Source organism: Triticum urartu, chromosome 2A (genome assembly GCF_056163025.1).
Source record: "Triticum urartu cultivar PI428250 chromosome 2A, HENAU_Tu73, whole genome shotgun sequence".
Taxonomy (NCBI): domain Eukaryota; kingdom Viridiplantae; phylum Streptophyta; class Magnoliopsida; order Poales; family Poaceae; genus Triticum; species Triticum urartu.
This window is the reverse complement of record NC_141874.1, coordinates 402,026,119-402,047,770: the sequence shown is the minus strand read 5'-3', so window position 1 is coordinate 402,047,770 and position 21,652 is coordinate 402,026,119. Positions and strand designations below refer to the sequence as shown.

At 44.2% G+C, this 21,652-nt stretch overlaps 1 protein-coding gene across 9 annotated transcripts; it reads right to left on the bottom strand.

The window, feature by feature from the left end:
- Positions 1 to 4,380: 4,380 nt before the first annotated feature.
- On the bottom strand, positions 4,381 to 7,560 carry LOC125537490 (uncharacterized). 9 transcript variants are annotated; one of them, XM_087544008.1, is made up of 4 exons: positions 5,661 to 7,560; positions 5,368 to 5,550; positions 5,114 to 5,170; positions 4,381 to 4,633 (listed from the first exon to the last, which is right to left on the bottom strand). In XM_087544008.1, exons 1-4 carry the CDS (start codon positions 5,764 to 5,766, stop codon positions 4,599 to 4,601), a joined length of 381 nt encoding a protein of 126 aa, XP_087400134.1. In that variant the 5' UTR covers positions 5,767 to 7,560; the 3' UTR covers positions 4,381 to 4,598. The 9 variants fall into 9 exon arrangements, 2 of the variants coding, with proteins under 2 accessions (XP_087400134.1, XP_048556762.2); XR_007295947.2 differs by adding an exon at positions 4,887 to 4,986 and having other exon boundaries at positions 5,114 to 7,560; XR_007295951.2 differs by having other exon boundaries at positions 5,114 to 5,178; positions 5,368 to 7,560.
- Positions 7,561 to 21,652: the final 14,092 nt, after the last annotated feature.

Below are 21,652 nucleotides of genomic sequence, written 5' to 3'. Positions count from 1 at the left end.
GCAGCTGGAGTATTTAGAGATTTAGTTTCCTACTCCAAATTTTGTATGTTTTTGATGTGAAACGCTTATGCATGACTAAGTGTTAAGTTGATACAATTTTGAGTCTGCACTGCTGTATGTTTTTGATGTGAAACACTTATGCATGACTAAGTGTTAAGTTGATACAATTTCTTTGGTAGACAAGCATGGAAATATGTATTAACTTTCCTGAAAGTAGACAAGCATGACAATTCTGTTCAATTCTGATTTCTTTTGTAGTCAATTATGTTCAACTGATTTCTGAATATTTCTGATGTGACCTGTGGCCAGGTACCAGAGGCGATCGGCATCCTCCTGGTGGCGCTGCTCCTCACAAAGTGTTGAAGTTGGATTACCGCCTCATGTTGATGGCATTGTTTCTTTTTGGTGATCTAATGTCGCTTAGGTTGCTGCTGCTGTGATGGAAGCGCACCACAACTTTAGTTGATGTGTATCTGTTTTTGCTTGTTTTAGTTGAGGTTGGACGTGCAGACTTGTATGTGCTGTTGTGTGTTTTTGGATGAATATTTCTGAATTTAATCATTTAATTGAGAGAATTATTGAGTGTTTGCTGTTCAAATGTGTAAACTGGAAATCAGTGAATAATAAAAAGACAAAATGGTCTACTGGATCAAAATGCTACAGCCCAAATAATAGTGGACTGGAATATTGTGCATTTCTGTAAAACCTTACAAAAAGGCCTAATGAAATGGTTCGCAAAAGGGCCATGGCCTAGAAAATTAAAAGGCCGAATTGTAGGGCGTGGCCCATGTAGCCGACCAAAAATTCACATGAAAAAAACAATAAAAAGGCCGAATTGTTGGGCTAGGCCCATGTAGAAAACCGAATTGGACCGGGCTGAATCTTATCAACGACCTTTTCAATTGGTCGCAATTTTGCCACGTCAGATTGCCACGTCGGATCCGACATGGCCTGGGGAGAGAGCTAGCGACCAAAACAGAAGGTCATAGGATCAACGACCTTTTGTTAAAGGTCGCTATAGTCAGTTTACGACGCCCAGCTTTTGACCTTATGTTTTTGGTGACAAAAAGGTCATAAATGGAAATTTGTGACCATTCAGTGACCAATAGTGGTGGTCATAAGTTGACATATTTCTTGTAGTGTCAGGAAAAGCCGAAATCTATGGCAGCCCTCACGACACTCATGACCTGCTTTTGTGCGGGAGAAGACAGCTGGCTGGCTCGCAGTAATAACATATCAAAGAACCATGGTACTTCAGATACCAAGGACGGCAATAGCAGGTCACGTCGCAACAAACATAAGCGCCGCATTAACAGTGATAATACTGAGGATACGTCATTCAATGCCAGATTCAAAGGCTCTAAACCCGGTCAGCGGAAAGCACTCCGGGCCCGTCCAGTTTGGACCGTATACTCGATCGCTCGTGTCAAATACACGGCACCCCAGACAAGCCAGCCAACCACACCAACAGGGATTGTTGGGTATTCAAGCAGGCCGTCAAGTTAATTGCCGAAAACAAAGATAAGGGGCCACATAACGATGACGAGGAAGAGCCCCGGCAGCCGAACACCGGAGGACAGAAGAGGTTCCCCCCACAAGTGCGGATGGTGAACATGATATATGCAACCCACATCCCCAAGAGGGAGCGGAAGCGTGCGCTCAGGGACGTGTATGCGTTGGAGCCAGTCGCCCCAAAGTTCAACCCATGGTCCTCCTGTCCGATCACCTTTGATCGCAGGGACCACCCCACTAGTATCCGTCATGGCGGATTTGCCGCACTGGTCCTAGACCCAATCATTGATGGATTTCACCTCACTCGAGTCCTTATGGATGGCGGCAGCAGTCTGAACCTGCTTTATCAAGACATAGTGCGTAAAATGGGTATAGACCCCTCAAGGATCAAACCCACAAAAACGACCTTTAAAGGCGTCATACCAGGTGTAGAGGCCCATTGCACGCGCTCAGTCACACTGGAAGTGGTCTTCGGATTCCCGGATAACTTCCGAAGCGAAGAGTTAATCTTTGATATAGTCCCGTTCTGCAGTGGCTATCATGCACTGCTTGGGCGAACCGCATTTGCGAGATTCAATGGATACCGCATTATGCATACCTCAAGCTCAAGATGCCAGGACCTCGGGGGGTCATTACAGTTAATGGAAACACACAACGCTCTCTCCGAATGGAGGAGCACACTGCGGCCCTCGCAGCGGAAGTGCAAAGCAGCCTCTTAAGGCAATCCACTGGTTCGGCGTTTAAGGACCCGGACACCTTCAAGCGCGCCCGGTGTAATCGGCAAGAGGACCGCCTGGCATGTTACGAGCTCGCATAGCAATGCGGCCCCCACCCCGGTCCCAACCAAACGGCGAAACCCGTGCCATGCACACATAATTACACACTAAAAATACCATGGGCACAGGCGGGGAAGGGGGCACGACTACGGCATGCCCCAAGACGCGGCTTAAACCGCACTAGGGGCTTCCCGCTTTGTTATTTTTTTCTCTTTCAGGACATTAATCTCTGGAAACCCTGCCCGGCAGCATGATTGCCAAACACATGATGCAGCAACCAAAGAGGCGGAAAGCTACATCAGACCACGGAACCCCCAGGTGGATTACGATGACGAGTGAAATGCTTGCTTTAATATTATTCCTCAGCTTGCCCTTGGAGGGGACATAGTCCTACTTTTTGCTTATCGCACTACCTGTATCATTCTTCTCCAACGCACGTTTTTTAATAAACAATGCATTGCATTAAGGCTTTTATTGCATTCTTCCTTATATATATATATATATTTATATACACACACACACACATCTAGGCTATTCTGTTACGCGTAACAGAATATTATTCTGTTACCCTTTTTGAACTGACGGGTTCATGCGGTTGTACTGATGATTTTCGAGCGGTTGAACTCATACTTTCAATTCTGTTTAGCAGATCGTTTTCTTTAGTTCAAAACTTTTTTACAATTTTTTGTCGGAACGAGGCATGTAATATATCGTTGGAAAGCTCTTGACAACTAAATTTCAAGTATATTGAACGTTTTTGCAAAATCATCAAGGTTTAAGAGCAGTTTTTAAAAAACTGTTTTTTCAAAACCGAAAACGTGAATCGTATTTTGGACTCAATTTTCAAACGGTTTATCGGAATTGAGCAAATAAGATGGCGTTGGAAAGCTGGTGAAAATCCGCATCTTTCATATATCTAATTTTTTTCTAATTCTATATGATTTAAAAGTAATTTGAAAAACGGTGAAATTCTGGGCAAAACGTATTTTCACTTTTTTTGCAAACGGTTTGTCGGATTTATGCAAATGATATGGCGTTGGAAAGCTATGGAAAATTCGCAACTTTTTCGTATAAAAATGTTTTTCTAATTCCTTACAGTTTAAAAATGAATTCAAATACAGTCAAATTCGATTTCGAACGCGTTTTTTGTAAAAAGTTTGTCGAAATGGGGCAAATAATATACCGTTGGATAGCTATCGAAAATGTGAAACTTAGTCGTGTTGAACGTTTTTTCTACTTTGCAACTGTTTAAAAGTAATTTTGAATAAGGTGAAACCCATCGTGTTGTTTTTCCTGTCTAAAAACAGAGTACTCGTACTGATCTATGTCTATGTTTGTACTGAGGTATTTTTCACAGAGTAGTTTTAAATACGGTTATACTGGTTGTGCTATTTTTCTGTTTTGGAAACATAATACTCGAACTGATCTCTGTATTGAGTTTGTGTTGAACGTGTGTTTTCATAGACTCAACTTACTATGTTTTTTCGTTAGAGTTTTGCTCGTAACTTTTCAACGACTTACTATACTGTTGTCCCCGAACTTGTATGGTTTGTATCGTTGAACTGATTGCTATTTTTTTCAAAAAGAAATTGTTTTGCATATTTTCTTTTAACTCTTTACTATGTTTTTTCGTTAGAGTTTTGCTCGTAACTTTTCAACGGCTTACTATAGTATCGTCCCCAAACTTGCATGGTTTGTATTATTGAACTGATTGCTATTGTTTTCAAAAAGAAATTGTTTTGCATGTTTTCTTTTAACTCAACATTTTTTTGCAATGATGTTCTGGACTTCTCTCATTTTACGACTTGTACATTTACCATTTGAATTTCCGCGGGGTTTCATTTTTTGTTTGGACTTTTATAATTTGAATTTCTATGTGTGTTTCTTTTTTAATTCAAACTGACTATTTCTTTTTGTTCCGAACTGATCACTGTTTTTAACTCGTACTGATCAATATTTGTAATTCAAACCTTTTTATCCTTTCATATGACAGAAATTATTCATCTCCCTTGACCTCTTAAAATTCAAGACTCAGGCACAAACATCCTCATCTTAGCAGGACAGGCTAATTCATTCGCATGCAGAGCAACAATAACAATACTCCAAACATACCAAGGGACGTCATACCGGAAAAACAATGCACCAACGGGTTCTCTCCAGTGGCAAAATCGACAATTTTTGAACTTGCACGGCATCTAAACAAGAACTACATGATACGCAATTTTCCATCATGCACCTGCTATCCTGAACATAAATGAAATGAGAGAAGGGTATCCTGAACATCTAAACAAGAACTTGCAATTTTTTCCATCATGCACCCAGAGGTTCTGCCTTCTCCCCCGGCACTGAAACAAGAGCACTATCAGTTTAGTTTTAAACAAATTGAAAGTTCGAACATGAGGCATGTAGGTTTTCAAATGATGAAAGTCACAAAAGTGAGCTATTTTTGTTTTACTTCAAATAATTCAACATGAAAAAGAAAAATACAGATAAATATTTTTTGCGACATTCTGAAGCATATGTCAGTTCGACCTTTTTAACTACTTTTTTGCACAACAAGATGATGTTATTGAACTGGCTAGGTACATTCAGTTTTACCTAGTATGGTTGGACTAGTAATGAAAGCACTGCTTCCAACGTTTTATAGAGATCAGTAGCCATCCAACTATGAAATGCATGCAAACCCAATCTGCATACACTAGCGAACATTGAAACAAAGAACCCATGTTTGTCAACTTTGAACTTTTGTATGCGTTTTCCCTCAACTTATTGTATCCGCGAGTCTGAACTGATGCAAGTATATAAGAATACCAAACATTTATTACCTGAACCTGAAAAGGATCTGAGACAGGTTGCCCTGGAACTGCAACTTGTATCTTTTACTGCTCATCTTTAACATTAAGAAAGTACTAATCAGTACTAGTATTTTGTGTAAGTCATACTGATCAGTACTGCTGCTTGCCGTCCTGATGAGCACTAATACTGATCGCTAACACAGAATTACAAGAAAAATGGCCTTCATGGATAGCAGTATGTGAACTGAAGAGTAGGAGAGGAGGAGCACGAAGGTGTTTCTCACCAATCATGCTCCTGATGGCGTGGTGGATGGCAAGAATCCATGGCTGAACAGGAGGTTGAGGCGTCGCGGCAGGAACTCCAGGGCTGGCGGGCCTCGTCGGGGTTGGCACATCGTCAGGAAGGTGGTGGTCCTTCGCTGGGAGGTGGAGGTGCCGTGCCTTGGCGGCAGAGGTTGGGTCGGGTCCTGCAGGAAGGGGCAGCGTCCAGATATTAGGAAAATGAACTACCAAAATTCCCCAATCAGTACTGTAGATATTAGCAAATTTGAACTGATAGTGTTAGAGGGAGGCAGACCTGAGAGGAGGAAGCGCCTACCCAGGGGCTCGTCAATGACCGGAAGGTGGAGCAGCATTACAAACTGGACTGAACTAAATTGATATTTTGTAGTTGTTGTATGCATTTTAAAACTTTACATTTGTTGATTTTTAAATCCACTCATGGAAATTCTGTTTTAAAAAAATCCACTCATGGAAATTGTAGTGGATTCAAACTAAATTTTGACAAGTAAATAACAAGGAGAATACAGCAGAAAAGGCACACTTTTTTAAAGAAAATGATCAGTGGTAGTCTATTGAGTACTATTTGTAGAAGGATAGTCAGGGTCCAGGAATCAACTCCATTTTTCAATCAAGTCATAGTTGATCAGTACTAGTAGTACTGAACAATAAGTATAGAATTGTAGCAGCGGTAAGGAATCATTACCATGAAGAGGGCGACGAGGTTCACGTTTATTTTGGCCCCTCTTCGTTGTTGAGATCGATGATGATGAGCAGCAAGTGGGGGAGGGCCGCCATGATCTGCTAGGTAGGAAGCAGAGGAGGCCATGAGGGCACCTCAGATCGTCGGAGGGAGGCCACCATGAGGACACCCGTGTTGGCCCACTAGCCAAGAAAGAGGAGCATCGGCGAATCTACACCATGGACACAAAATTATGAACTTCATGAAAAAGAAATTTGAATGTCAAAGAAGTTAGTGTGTGAATTGTTCTGATATAAAAATGCAACATAAAAAACCCATTTCGGCTTCTCTGAATCAAAATTCTGGCATCACATCAACACAACCAAACTGGTTTTCTAACACAACATTTAACTGCTTCACATGATTTGTATCTCTCAAAAAAGGAAACTTGTTTTACAGCATTTTACCAAATACTCCTACAAAAAATTTATGAGGCCAGTGCTTCCATAGAAGTAATAAGATGCAAGCTTAGTTCTTAGGTTACAAATTTGTAAATATTAGTACTGCTACCAGCATTTTATAAATACTAGTGAACTTGAACTTGTGGTCTATCGAGATCTGAACTGATTGTGTTACAAGCACAAACACAAAATCTAATGAAGCTGATATAAGTACATGTTAACAAGAGAATCAAGTTCATGTATATTAATTGGGAGAAGCTCAAAAAGAAACATTTAAAACTTTTAACACACGATCATCAGTTCAATATAAACAGACTGATGTTAACATCGCCAATATGCTGTCCGTCCAACCTCCCTCGGGCTGCAGTTCCAATAGAAAACAAATTAGTAAGATAAAGAGCATCAGAGAGGAAAGAGATAGAACGGGTGCATGGACTGCCGCTGGTTTTCTTGTTGACCCACAGCTGAAGAAACTCCTATAGGCTACAGGTCGTAATGAAGAGAAAACGGAGATGAGGTTGTGTGGCGGCGGCGCTGAATGTAAAGGAGCTTGGGGATCTATCGTGTGACGCCCGGCTGGTCACCGGAGCGAGCGAGTAGGGTCACCAGAGAGGAGTGGGGAGGGGGATCCAAGGACCAGGTGCGCCATGCGTGAAGACGGGCAGCTACCCCGTCATCTTTCTCGTCGTCGCTGGGATCTCAGGGGGAAGGCGGACCATTCCCGGGGAGGTGGTGGTGCAGCGCCTAGGCGGGACTGGGAGGGGGCGGCGCTGTGGAGGAAGGTAGGCGGCGCGGTGGAGGTGGCCTGGTAGTGCGGCGGCCTTGGCCTGGTGGCATGGCGGAGGCGGCCTGGCGGCGCGGCGGCCGGGGCCTGGGGTCGTAGCCGAGGTAGCAACGCGGCGCGACGGCGGGGCCCCGGGGGCGCGGCGGCGGGGGCCTGGGGGCGCGGCGGCGGGGGTGTAGCGTGGGATTGGGGATCGGGAAGGTCGGGGACGACTGTGGTCGGGCCGGAGTGTTTTTTCATTTGGGCTGCTTCTGGTGTTCGTGATCATGGATTGGGCCTATATAGGCGCCAGGGTAACAGAATATTGCTGCTTCTGGTGTTCGTGACCATGGATCGGGCCTATATAGGGCGCCAGGTAACAGAATAGTCCAGCCCTATATATATATATATATATATATATATATATATATATATATATATATATATATATATATATATATATATATATATATATATATATATTCATTTATGACATCCAGCACCCGTACACTCTGGTACGGCTAATACGCCAGGGGCTTAAACATATTTCACAATACGGTGTGAGAAGTCCGAACACTTTCAATAGTGCGGTACCCCGAACCTATAGCATTATATGCATCAGCTTCGAATCATGTCTTGGGTAAATAGTTGGGTTTGCCCGGCTCCCATGTTTTGGTACCTTACGTTTCGCTATATCGGCTAAGGTAGCACTGGGAGAACTACTGCGATTGTGCCCCGGTTCTGCTGGACTAAGCACCTCAGTAGAGAAAGCTAAAACTGACTGTCATGATAAGGCGAGAGACTGGTCGCTGTTCAAGAGGTTTTCAAGTCCTTCAAGACTTATGCCGCTTAGAGCGAGGAGTCGGCCCTGTCCGACTTAAGGCGTGTATCGCACCCCGAGTTCGGCCTTTCGGACACTAGGGCTTTGCCGAAATTTAAAATTATAGAATTCTATGACTAAGTGAGAGTGATAATGCATTATATTCCGATTGCCTTATTCGTTGTGCTGAGCACCTCCCTCGAAGGACCCAAAAATGGGAACAAGAGTGCTCAGGTTTATCCCGAACACCCCAGCACTCGTGGCATGGGGGCAGAAGCGGATGACTAGCCATCTCTCAGATTTGATAAACAGCCGAATAGAAGGTAATATTTTAAATTCAAACAAGCGTTGCATAGCGCATATGAACAAGTTTTCATAAATACAGGATTACACGAGCGAATTTACTCGAATATTATATCTTTCGTACACTCGTCCGCTACGAGACGAGCACCCTTCAGGACACCCTCATAGTACATCTCGGGGTGGCGATGCTCCTTGCCCTCCGGCGGCCCTTCCTTAATCAGCTTCACGGCGTCTAGCTTGGCCCATTGCACCTTCACACGGGCGAAAGCCCGGCGTGCACCCTTGATGCAGACGGACCGCTTGACGACTTCCAGCCGTGGCAGGCATCCACAAGCCGCCTCACCAGGCCGAAGTAGCTGTTCGGAAGAACGTCGTCAGGCCACAGCCGGACTATAAAGCCCTTCATGGCATGTTCGGCAGCCTTGTGTAGCTCGACCAGCTGCTTTAGCTGGTCGCTCATAGGCACCGGGTGTTCGGCCCCAGTATATTGGGCCCAGAACAACTTCTCCGTTGAGCTTCCCTCCTCGGCCCGGTAAAACGTTGCGGCATCCGACACGCTGCGGGGCAAATCTGCGAATGCTCCTGGAGAGCTCCGGATTCAGGTAAATAGCAGGTAATTTACTTTCACATGCTTGCTTTGCATATAGAATGCCTTACCCGCCGCTATCTTCTTCATCGCATCAATCTCCTGGAGGGACTTTTGGGCTTCGGCCTTGGCATTCTTTGCGCTCTCAAGGGCCGCGGCAAACTCGGACTCTCGCGTCTTCAAGTCAAGCTCCAACGCCTCGTGCTTCATCACGAGAGTGTGGAGCTCTTGCTGCACCTCGCCCACCCGTGCCTCATGCCTTTCCCGCTCGGTGCGCTCCTTGGCCGCTTTGTTTTCGGCCTCGGATAGCGCTTGCTTCAGGGTCGCCACCTCAGTCGTGGCCTTGGCAAATTTACGATGATCCTATCATTTTGCAATCGCATTCTTTTTATACATATCTATAGACTAGGTACTACTTATCTTTGTTCTCCTCGAGCTGCCTCTTGGCAAGGCCGAGCTCGTCCTTGGACCCTTTAAGGTCCTACTTCAGTGCGGCGACCTCCACAGTCGGTGCGGCAGATGCCAGCAGCGAAGCTACGCATATAGACATACTTATATTAGACTCTTGCGATATTGTTTGATCCTCTGTTCGGCTTTTCTTTGTGAACACCGAACAGAGCATCAGGAGCTACTGTCTATGCGGTAATATTTTTCCCCATATTTCAAAAACTTACCTCAAAGCCTGTTAGAAGGCTGGCACAGGCTTCAGTCAGTCCGCTCTTGGCGGACTGAACCTTCTGGACCACCGCACTCATAATAGTGCAGTGCTCCTCGTCGATGGAAGCGTTGCGAAGCGCTCCTAGTAGATTATCCGGTGCCTCTAGATGGACAGAGGTCACTGGCACAGGCGTCTTGCCCCTCTTGGAAGGAGGCCGCCTGCCCGAGTCCGGAACCACTGGAGGTTCCCGCGTGGTGTTCGGCTGAGGGCCGAACTTGAAGCCCTCGGGGGCCTTGTTCCCTCTGCTCCCGGAGTCCGGAAGGTCGCCTTGAGGCGCCTCCGGGACTGTCTCCCCTCGACCCGGTGCCTCTTGAGACAACACCTCGGCATTGTCCATAGGGCAAGGGGAGGTGGCGGTCGGAAGTGGATCGCTATCCATATTCGACGAGTCCAGGGAGCCGTCCAACGAGGATACGTCGATACGGGCTCGGGACGGTCTGCATAATCACGATTCGGCGTTAGGAGAAGCAGTGCGACAAAGGAATGCTATGAGTTACTCTGGTATCCGAATACTTACGACTTCGCTAGGGGCTTGGCCCTGGGCAGCCACTCGTCTTTGCCTTCAGCGGAGGTGGTGGAACTGTCCGGAAGGAGAGTCCTTCCCTTCTTGGACCCTTCGGCCTCCCTAGTTGGGGAGGCCTTCCTTTTCTTGTCTCCCCCGATTGGAGGGGGAGCGTCTTCATCTTCCTCCTCGTCTTCATGGGAGGAGTGTGCCAAGGAGTCCTCAGACGATGAGTCCGATATCACCTGCGCCGGGAACTCTTTCGGGTTCCCTTGGCCTTCTTGGTATTCTCCGGCACCTTGTAAGGAGCCGGAGTCAGCATCTCCGTCAGGAGAGCGTCTGCTGGGCCTTTGGGCAAAGGAGCCGGACAGTCGATCTGTCCGGCCGTCTCCTGCCAGTCCTGTCGAAGGTACGGGAGCTTAGATCCCGCATAGAGTCAAACTATGAAAAACAAGTATCCTGTAAGAGGCAGAACAGCTTACCGCGCTGGCTTGGCTCTTCGCGCAGAATCCGCGATCCTCGGTAGTGGAAGGGGGAACCTCGGCGCCCTTGAATAACACCTTCCAGGCATCCTCGTGTGTTGTGTCGGAGAGCCTATTCAGAGTTTGGTACTGGGCCGGGTCGAACTCCCACAAGTTGAAAGCCCGTTGTTGACATGGGAGGATCCGGGGGATGAGCATGACCTGGACTACGTTGACGAGTTTGAGCTTCTTGCTCACCATGTTTTGGATACATGTTTGTAGTCCAGTAAGCTCTCCCGAACTACCCCAGGACAGGCCCTTCTCTTGCCAGGAGGTGAGCCGCGTGGGGATGCCAGATCGGAACTTGGGGGCCGCTGCCCATGCAGGGTCACGCGGCTCAGTGATTTAGAACCACCCCGATTGCCACCCCTTTATGGTCTCCACGAAGGAGCCCTCGAGCCATGTGACGTTGGGCATCTTGCCCACCATGGCGCCTCCGCACTCCGCCCGGCGGTCGCTCACTACCTTTGGCTTGACATTGAAGGTCTTCAGCCATAAGCCGAAGTGGGGCTTGATGCGGAGGAAGGCCTCGCACACGACGATAAACGCCGAGATGTTGAGGATGAAGTTCGGGGCCAGATCGTGGAAATCTAGGCCGTAGTAGAACATGAGCCCCCAAACGAATGGGTGGAGAGGGAATCCCAGTCCGCGGAGGAAATGGGTAAGGAACACTACCCTCTCATGGGGCCTGGGGGTGGGGATGAGCTGCCCCTCATCTGGGAGGCGGTGCACGATGTCGTCGAGCAGGTATCCGGCTCTCCTCAGCTTCTTGATGTGTCCCTCCGTGACGGAGGAGACCATCCACCTGCCTCCCGCTCCGGACATGGTTGGAGAAGGTTGACGTGGGAAATGCGGACTTCGGCGCTGGAGCTCGAGTGTGCGAAAATGGATGAGCAAAGGAGGAAGAAGGCGTGGATGAAAAGGTGAATCCTTGTCCCTTTATATGGGCGGACAAAACTATGCGCCCCCACTAGCCTGGTAAAACTCGCTTATCCCCTGAGCACCGTGGTCGATGGCGCGGTTGGGTTACCCACGCCCGTATTGATAAGAATCCTGTAATAAGGGGAACACGATCTCTGCTTTGACAAGACGTGTCAAGAAACTGCCTCGCGTTGTGTGCGGGGCTAGTTAAAGGAAACGGTTCGAATAATTACCGGGCCATGGCATAATGTCATGTTGCCAAAACGTGTCAGCAGATTAGATTTGTGGAAATATTATTCTCTCTATGGTGGTATGTGGAACTTATTTCGCAGGGTCGGACACTATCCTTGTATTCAAATTCTTCTGTGATGTATTCGGAGGAGGAACCCGCCTTGCAATACTGAAGACAATACTGCATGCCGGACTCATCGTCATTGAAGCCTGGTTCAGGGGCTACTGAGGGAGTCCTGGATTAGGGGGTCTCCGTACATCCGGATTATATCCTTTGGCCGGACTGTTGGATTATGAAGGTACAAGATTGAAGACTTCGTCTCGTGTCCGGATGGGACTCTACTTGGCGTGGAAGGCAAGCTGGGCAATACGGATATGGATATCTCCTCCTTTGTAACCGACCTTGTGTAACCCTAACCCTCTTCGGTGTCTATATAAACCGGAGGGTTTAGTCCGTAGGACAACAACAATCATACCATAGGATAGCTTCTAGGGTTTAGCCTCTCCGATCTCATGGTAGATCAACTCTTGTAATACTCATACCATCAAGAATAAATCAAGCAGGACGTAGGGTTTTACCTCCATCAAGAGGGCCCGAACCTGGGTAAAACATCATGTCCCCTGCCTCCTGTTACCATCCGCCTTAGACGCACAGTTCGGGACCCCCTACCCGAGATCTGCCGGTTTTGACATCGACACTCTCTCTCTTGATTTTTTTTTTCTAGGTCAAAACGCTTCATGTAGCAGAAGATGGGCACCAGATGATGGCCAGGGGACCCACAAGCCCTAGGGGCATGCCCCCTAGGCTTGTGGCCTCCTGGTGGGTCCCCTTCTGTAACTTCTTCGCCCAATATTTTTTATATATTCCAGAATAATTCTCCGTAAAGTTTCAGGACATTTAGATTTGTGTAGAATACGTCTCTCAGATTTTCTCCTTTCCAGTCCAGAATTCCAGCTGCCGGCATTCTCCCTCTTCATCTAAATCTTGTGAAACAAGGGAGAAAAGGCATAAGTATTGTGCCATAATGTGAAATAATAGGCGATAATGCAATAAATATTAACATAAAAGCATGGTGCGAAATGGACGTATCATTGCGCGAGCGTGGTCTCCGTTGCTTCCCCTTGTATTGTGTTCCTCCTTGAAACAAAACTCGCTTCGGTCTTGTCGGACATTGTGTTGGAAATCCTTGGTCCTCTCTTCCAGGATTTTGTACTTCTTGCCTGCTGATGTAACGAGGGGAGGCATCCTTTTGGCCTAGCAGCGCGCCTCCATTGTTGTTTCCAATCCTGCCCTAGGAACACACCACATCACGGCCCCTGTGTCCCCGAGGGCTGGTAACCACCACTGGTGGGTTACCAGAGTTTATGGACCCCCAGGAAGGCCAAGCCAAGATCAACTTCCTTTCGAAGCTCCAAGATGAGCGTGCTAACTGCATTGGCCCGTGGATGATTGGTGGCAATTTCAACATGATCCTCTTCGCGACAGACAAGAATAACTCTAGGTTGAATCATCGTATGATGAATCGCTTTCGACGGTCCACCGCGGACCTTCAACTGCGTGATATCTACCTACATGGACGAAGATACACTTGGTCCAATGATAAAGAGAACCCGATGCTTGCACGCAATGATCGCATGTTGTGCACTCCGGGCTGGGAGCCGGACTGCCCGCATTGCATCCTACGGTGCCTCGCCTCCACCATCTTTGATCATTGCCCACTCATTATGGACTGTGCGCCTCGTGCTCATGGCTGGCCTTGCTTCCACTTCGAGAGATACTGGACGAAGATGGAGGGATTCCATCAGACCATTCATGACGCTTGGAACAGCGTGGAGCCGGACCCAGACGCATATCGCGAGGCTTAAATGCATTGCTCATCACCTGCAAAGTTGGGGTACGAAATCTACAAGAGACATTTCCATGCAACTACTTCTTGCTCATGAGATCATCACGTGCCTTGACGCCACCTGGGATTTGTGCCCTCTTTCTCCTTAGGAGACATTTCCATGCAGCTACAATGCAAGCTCAAGTGTGCTTACCTTGGCTTAACCTCCCTTGTGCTCGATCGCATTCCAGCATATGCGCTCCTCCTGGCTACGGGGACAGTGAGACAAGTACCGCCTTCCTAAATATTCATGCAGCACATAGGTGTCAGAAGAACCACATCTTCCACCTCAACAGTCGATGACGAGTCTGTTTTTTATGACATTGGCATGGCCCAGGCTGCCCTTCCACACTTCTCCTCCATACTAGGCTCACATGAGGTGTGAAGCCAAACCATTGAACTCCATGCGATCGGCCATCCCTCCTTCGATCTTGCCTCCCTCGACACGCCGTTCTCTGAGGCGGAGATCTGGGAGGTGGTGAAGCGTCTTTTGGCTGGCAAAGCATCGGGGCCGGACTAGTTTACCTCCAAATTTCTTTGGGCCTGTTGGGACACTATCAAAGATGACATTTCTGAAGCCTTACAGAAGCTCTTCCATGTGAATGGGCAAGGTTTCTACAAAATCAATGAGGCAATTCTCACCCTACTGCCCAAGAGGCCGGTGATACGTCCATTTTGCATCATGTTTTTATGTTGATATTTATTGCATCATGGGCTGTTATTTCATATTATGGTACAATACTTATGCCTTTTCTCTCTTGTTTTACAAGATTTACATGAAGAGGGAGAATGTCGGCAGCTGGAATTCTGGACCGGAAAGGAGCAAATCTGAGATACCTATCCTACACAACTCCAAATGTCCTGAAACTTTATGGAGAATTGTTTTGGAATATATAAAAAATATTGGTCAAAGCAACAATAGAAGGGGACCCACTAGGTGGCCACAAGCCTAGGGGCGTGCCCTACCCCCCAGGGCACGCCTCCCAAGCTTGTGGGCCCTATGGCCAGCCCCCGGTGTCCATCTTCTGCTATATGAAGGGTTTTGACATAGAAAAAATAAGGAGGTTTCAGGACTAAGCGCCACCGTCTTGAGGCGGGACTTGGGCATAAGCAATCTAGAGCTCCGTAGAGCGGGAAACTTCCCTCCTGGAGGGGGAAATCAAAGTCATCATCATCACCAACCATCCTCTCATCGTGGGAGGGTCAATCTTCATCAACATCTTCACCAGCACTATCTCCTCTCAAACCCTAGTTCATCTCTTGTATTCAATCTTTGTCTCAAAACCTCAGATTGGTACCTGTGCGTTGCTAGTAGTGTTGATTACTCCTTGTAGTTGATGCTAGTTGGTTTATTTGGTGTAAGATCATATGTTCAGATCCTTAATGATATTCAATACCCCTATGATCTTGAACATGAATATGCATTGTGAGTAGTTAAGTTTGTTCTTGAGGACATGGGAGAAGTCATGTTATAAGTAATCATGTGAATTTGGTATTTGTTCGATATTTTGATGAGATGTATGTTGTCTTTCCTCTAGTGGTGTTATGTGAACGTCAACTACATGACACTTCACCATGATTTGGGCCCAGGGGAAGGCATTGGGAAGTAATAAGTAGATGATGGGTTGCTGGAGTGATAGAAGCTTAAACCCCAGTTTATGCATTACTTCGTAAGGGGCTGATTTGGATCCACATGTTTCATGTTATGGTTAGATTTATCTCAATTCTTCTTTCATTGTTGCAGATGCTTGCAGGAGGGGTTAATCATAAGTGGGATGCTTGTCCAATTAAGGGCATCACCCAAGCACCGGTCCACCCACATATCAAACTATCAAAGTAACAAACATGAATCCTATGAGCATGATTAAAACTAACTTGACGATAATTCCCATGTGTCCTCGGAAGCGCTTTGCTTTATATAAGAGTTCATCTGGGCTTTTCCTTTGCTATAAAAAGGATTGGTCCACCTTGCTGCACCTTTGCTACACTTGTTACTTGTTACCCGTTATGAATTGTCTTACTACCAAACTATCTGTTACTGATAATTTCAGTGCTTGCAGAAAATACCTTGTTGAAAACCGCTTGTCATTTTCTTCTGCTCCTCATTGGGTTCTACACTCTTACTTATCAAAAGAACTATGATTGATACCTTATACTTGTGGGTAATCAATACTATTTTCTGGCACCGTTGCCGGGGAGTGCAGCGCCTTTGGTGAGTGAAATTTGGTAAGGAAAATTTTATATTACGTGCTGAAATTTACTATTACTTGTCAGTATGGAAAATAATCCTTTGAGGGGCTTGTTAGGGGTATATTCACCTCGAATGGAAGCACAAATAGTTATCTCTCAACCTACTGCACCTACTGAAAATATTTATTATGAAATTCCTTCGGATATGATAGAGAAACTGCTAGCTAATCCTTATGTAGGAGATGGAACACTACATGCTGATATGCATCTAATTTATGTGGATGAAGTTTGTGGATTATTTAAGCTTGCAGGTTTACCCGAAGATGAAGTCAAGAAGAAGGTCTTCGCTTTATGTTTGAAGGGAAAGGCATTGACATGGTATAGGCTATGTGATGATATTGGAGCTTGGAATTACAACCGATTAAAATTGGAATTTCATCAAAGGTTTCATCTGATGCATCTGGTTCATCATGATCGGAATTATATATATAATTTTTGGCCTCGTGAAGGAGAAATTATCTCTGAAGCTTGGGGAGGCTTAAGTGAATGTTATATTCATGCCCCAATCATGAGCTCTTAAGAGAAATTATTATTCATAGTTTTTATGCTCGGCTTTCTCATAATGATCAATCCATGCTCGATACTTCTTGTACTGGTTCTTTTATAAAGAAGACTATTGGATTCAGATGGGATATTTTGTAAAGAATTAAACTAAACTCTGAAGATTGGGAGCTCGACGAAGGTAAGGAGTTAGGTATAAAGCTTGAGTTTAATTTTCTTAAATCTTTTATGGATAACGATGCTTTTCATAATTTTAGAACTAAATATGGACTTGATCTCATTTTGATCTCCCTAAGGAGAAGTGGTTTAAATATCATCCTCCCATTGAAGTAAAAATAGTAGAACCTATTGAATCTAGAGAGAAACTACTACTTATAATGTTGATCCAGTTATTCCTACTACATATATTGAGAAACCACATTTTCCTGTTAGGATATTAGAACATGCTAAAGCTTTAGTTATGGTTCGCAAGAGTTATACAAGATTACCTACACCGTCTGAACAAATTTAAGTTGAACATAATGTTGCTATGGTTAAAGATCTCTTGGTTGAAAATATTGATGGAGATGTTATTTATTTCTGTGATGAAGCCACTAGAATTGCTAAACCTGATGAAAAAGATAAACATAGACCTGTTGTTGGCATGCATGTAGTCTCTGTTAAAATAGGTGGTCATTGTTATCATGGATTATGTGACTTGGGTGCTAGTGTGAGTGCAATCCCGTTTACTTTATATCAAGAAATTATGAATGATATTGCACCTGCTGAAATAGAAGATATTGATGTTTCTATTAGACTTGCTAATGGAGATACTATCACACCACTTGGGATTGTTAGAGATGTTGAAGTCTTGTGTGGGAGAATAAAATACCCTACTAATTTTCTAGTTATTGGTTCCCCACAAGATGATTTTTTCCCATTATATTTAGTAGACCTTTCTTAAACACTGTTAATGCTAAGATAGATTGTGAGAAAGAAACTGTTAGTGTAAGTTTCGGTGATGTGTCTTATGAGTTTAATTTCTCCAAATTCCGTAGACAACCTCGTGATAAAGAATTACCTAGTAAAGATGAAATTATTTGTCTTGCTTCTATTGTTGTACCTCCTACTGATCCTTTGGAAAAATATTTGCTAGACCATGTAAATGTTATGTTTATGAATGAACGAAACGAAATAGATGAGATATTCTTTTAAAAAAATGTCTGTTTTGAAACAAAATTTTCCTGTTGAGACTCTTGGAGATCCTCTCCACCCAAGAGCGATCTGCGTTCGATTTTAAGCAATTACATGATACTGTGAAATATGCTTATCTCGATGAAAAGAAGATATATCTTGCTATTATTAGTGCTAACCTTTTAGAGCATGAAGAAAAGATATTATCGAAAACTTTGAGGAAGCACTGTGCCGCTATTGGATATACTCTTGATGATCTTAAGGGAATTAGTCCCACTCTATGTCAGCATAAAATTAATATGGAACTTGATGCTAAACCAGTTGTTGATCACCAGAGAAGGTTAAATCCTAAGATGAAGGAAGTGGTAAGAAATGAAATATTGAAGCTTTAGGAAGCAGGTATAATCTATCCTATTACTGATAGTAGATGGGTAAATCATGTTCATTGTGTCCCTAAAAAGGGTGGTATTACTGTTGTTCCTAATGATTAAAATGAACTTATCCCACAAAGAATCATCATAGGTTATAGAATGGTAATTGATTTTAGAAAATTAAACAAAGCTACTAGGAAAGATCATTATCCTCTGCCTTTCATTGATTAAATGCTAGAAAGACTATCAAAACATACACATTTCTGTTTTCTAGATGGATATTCTGGTTTTTCCCAAATACCTATGTCACAGGAGGATCAAGAAAAAACTACTTTTACATGCCCTTTTGGTACTTTTGCTTATAGATGTATGCCTTTTGGTTTATGTAATGCAACCGCTACCTTTCAAAGATGTATGACTGCTATATTCTTTGAATTTTGTGAAAAGATTGTTGAGGTTTTCATGGATGATTTTTCTGTATACGAAACTTCTTTTGATGATTGCTTAAGCAACCTTGATCGAGTTTTCCAGAGATGTGAAGAAACTAATCTTGTCTTGAATTGGGGGAAGTGCCACTTTATGGTTAATGAAGGTATTGTCTTGGGGCATACAATCTCTGAAAGAGGTATTGAAGTTCATAAAGCTAAAGTTGATGCAATTGAGAAAATGTCATGTCCTAAAGATATCAAAGGTATAAGAAGTTTCATTGGTCATGCTAGTTTATATTGGAGATTTTTTAAAGACTTCTCTAAAACCTCTAGGCCTCTTACTAATATTTTGCAAAAAGATGTTCCATTTATTTTTCATGATGATTGTGTAGAAGAATTTTAAATACTTAAGAAAGCCTTAATCTCTGCACCCATTGTTCAACCACCTGATTGGAACCTACCCTTTGAAATTATGTGGGATGCAAGTGATTATGTTGTTGGTGTTGTTCTAGAATAGAGAGTTGATAAGAAATTAAATGTTATCCATTATGCTAGCAAAACTCTGGACAGTGCTCAAAGAAATTATGCTACGACTAAAAAATATTTTTTAGCAGTTGTGTTTGCTTGTGATCAATTTAGATCTTACATTGTTGATTCCAAAGTAATTGTTCACACTGATCATAATGCTATTAAGTACCTTATGAAAAATAAAGATGCTAAACCTAGACTCATTAGGTGGGTTCTCTTGCTATAAGAATTTGATTTACATGTTATTGATAGGAAAGGAGCCGAGAACCCCGTAGCAGAGAACTTGTCTAGGTTAGAAAATATTCTTGATGACTCACTACCTATTGATGATAGCTTTCCTGATGAACAACTAGCTATCATAAATGCTTCTCGTAGTACTCCATGGTATGTAGACTATGCTAATTATATTGTTGATAAATTTATAGCACCTGGTTTCACATACTAACAAAAGAAAAGGTTTTCTATGATTTAAGACATTACTTTTGGGATGACCCACACCTTTATAAAAAGGATTAGATGGTGTTATTAGACGATGTGTACCTGAGCATGAAAAGGAACAGATCCTACACAAGTGTCACTCCGAGTCTAACGGAGGACACAATGCTGGACACAGAACTACACACAAGGTATTACAATCTGGTTTTTATTGTCCTACTCTTTTCAAAGATGCTCGTAAGTGTGTCTTGTCTTGTGATGAATGCCAATGAATTGGTAATATTAGTAGACATCAGGAAATGCTTATGAATTATTCACTTGTCATTGAACCATTTGATGTTTGGGAATTTGATTATATGGGACTGATACGTCCATTTTGCATCATGTTTTTATGTTTATATTTATTGCATTATGGGTTGTTATTTCACATTATGGTACAATACTTATGCCTTGTCTCTCTTATTTTACAAGATTTACATGAAGAGGGAGAATGCCGGCAGCTGGAATTCTGGTCTAGAAAGGAGCAAATCTGAGACACCTGTTCTACACACCTCCAAATGTCCTGAAACTTTACGGAGAATTGTTTTGGAATATATAAAACATATTGGACGAAGAAACAACATAAGGGGACCCACCAGGTGGCCACAGGCCTGGGGGCGTGCCCTGCCCCGAGGGCGCGCCTGGGGAGCTTGTGGGCCCCCTGGCCAGCCCCCGGTGTCCATCTTCTACTATATGAAGGGTTTTGACCTGGAAAAAATCATAAGGAGGCTTTCGGGATGAAGCGCCGCCGTCTCGAGGTAGAACCTAGGAAGAAGTAATCTAGGACTTTGGCAGAGCGATTCTACTCGGGAAACTTTCCTCCGTGAGGGGGAAATCGAAGCCATCGTCGTCACCAATGATCCTCTCATCATGGGAGGTTCAATCTTCATTGACATCTTCACCAGCACCATCTCCTCTCAAACTCTAGTTCATCTCTTGTATTCAATCTTTGTCTCAAAACCTCACATTGGTACTTGTGGGTTGCTAGTAGTGTTGATTACTCCTTGTAATTGATGCTAGTTGGTTTATTTGGTGGAAGAACATATGTTCAGATCCTTAATGATATTCAATACCCCTCTGATTTTGAACATGAACATGCTTTATGAGTAGTTACGTTTGTTTCTAAGGACATGAGAGAAGTCTTGTTATAAGTAATCATGTGAATTTGGTATTCGTTCGATATTTTGATGAGATGTATGTTGTCTTTCCTCTAGTGGTGTTATGTGAACGTCGACTACATGACACTTCACCATGATTTGGGCCTAGGGGAAGGCATTGGGAAGTAATAAGTAGATGATGGGTTGCTAGAGTGAGAGACGCTTAAACCCTAGTTTATGTGTTGCTTCGTAAGGGCTGTTTTGGATTCACATGTTTAATGCTATGGGTAGATTTATCTTAATTCTTCTTTCATAGTTGCGGATGCTTGTGAGAGGGGTTAATCTTAAGTGGGAGGCTTGTCCAAGTAAGGACAGCACCCAAGCACCGGTCCACCCACGTATCAAACTATCAAAATAACGAACGTGAATCATATGAGCATGATGAAAACTAACTTGACAATAATTCCCATGTGTCCTCAGGAGTGCTTTGCTTTATATAAGAGTTCGTCCAGGCTTATCCTTTGCTATAAAAAGGATTGGGCCACCTTGCTGCACCTTTGCTACACTTGTTACTTGTTACTCGTTATGAATTGTCTTACTACCAAACTATTTGTTACCAATAATTTCAGTGCTTGCACAAAATACCTTGCTAAGAACCTCTTGTCATTTCCTTCTGCTCCTCGTTGGGTTCAACACTGTTACTTATCGAAAGGACTTTGATTGATCCCCTATACTTGTGGGTCATCATTCGGATGCTTCGTCGCTCTTCGACTACCGGCTAATTAGCCTAATCCATCTCTTTGCAAGCTCTTCGCCAAAGTTCTCTCCTCGCGGCTTACTCTGAGGCTAGAGAGATGGTGTCGGCCAACCAATGTGCGTTCATCACCGGCCGCGGTGTCCACGGGAACTTCATGCTTGTGCAAAAGACCGTGTGACAACTCCACAATCTCAAGGCGTCACACATCCTGCTCAAGCTCGATATCGCGCGTTTGTTCGACTCTGTGTCTTGGCCCTTCCTGCTTGAGATCATGCAACATGTTGGTTTCGGACAAAGATGGTGTGCTTGGATCTCCA

What these genes read in the sequence shown, in the direction of transcription:
- LOC125537490 (XM_087544008.1), bottom strand. Translation starts at nt 5,766, where the DNA reads ATGCATACAACAACTACAAAATATCAATTTAGTTCAGTCCAGTTTGTA. An exon ending in CGCCATCAGGAGCATGATTG is followed by an intron (nt 5,171 to 5,367) that starts GTGAGAAACACC and finishes AAAGATGAGCAG; the next exon opens with TAAAAGATACAAGTTGCAGT. An exon ending in CAGATCCTTTTCAGGTTCAG is followed by an intron (nt 4,634 to 5,113) that starts GTAATAAATGTT and finishes CTCTTGTTTCAG; the next exon opens with TGCCGGGGGAGAAGGCAGAA.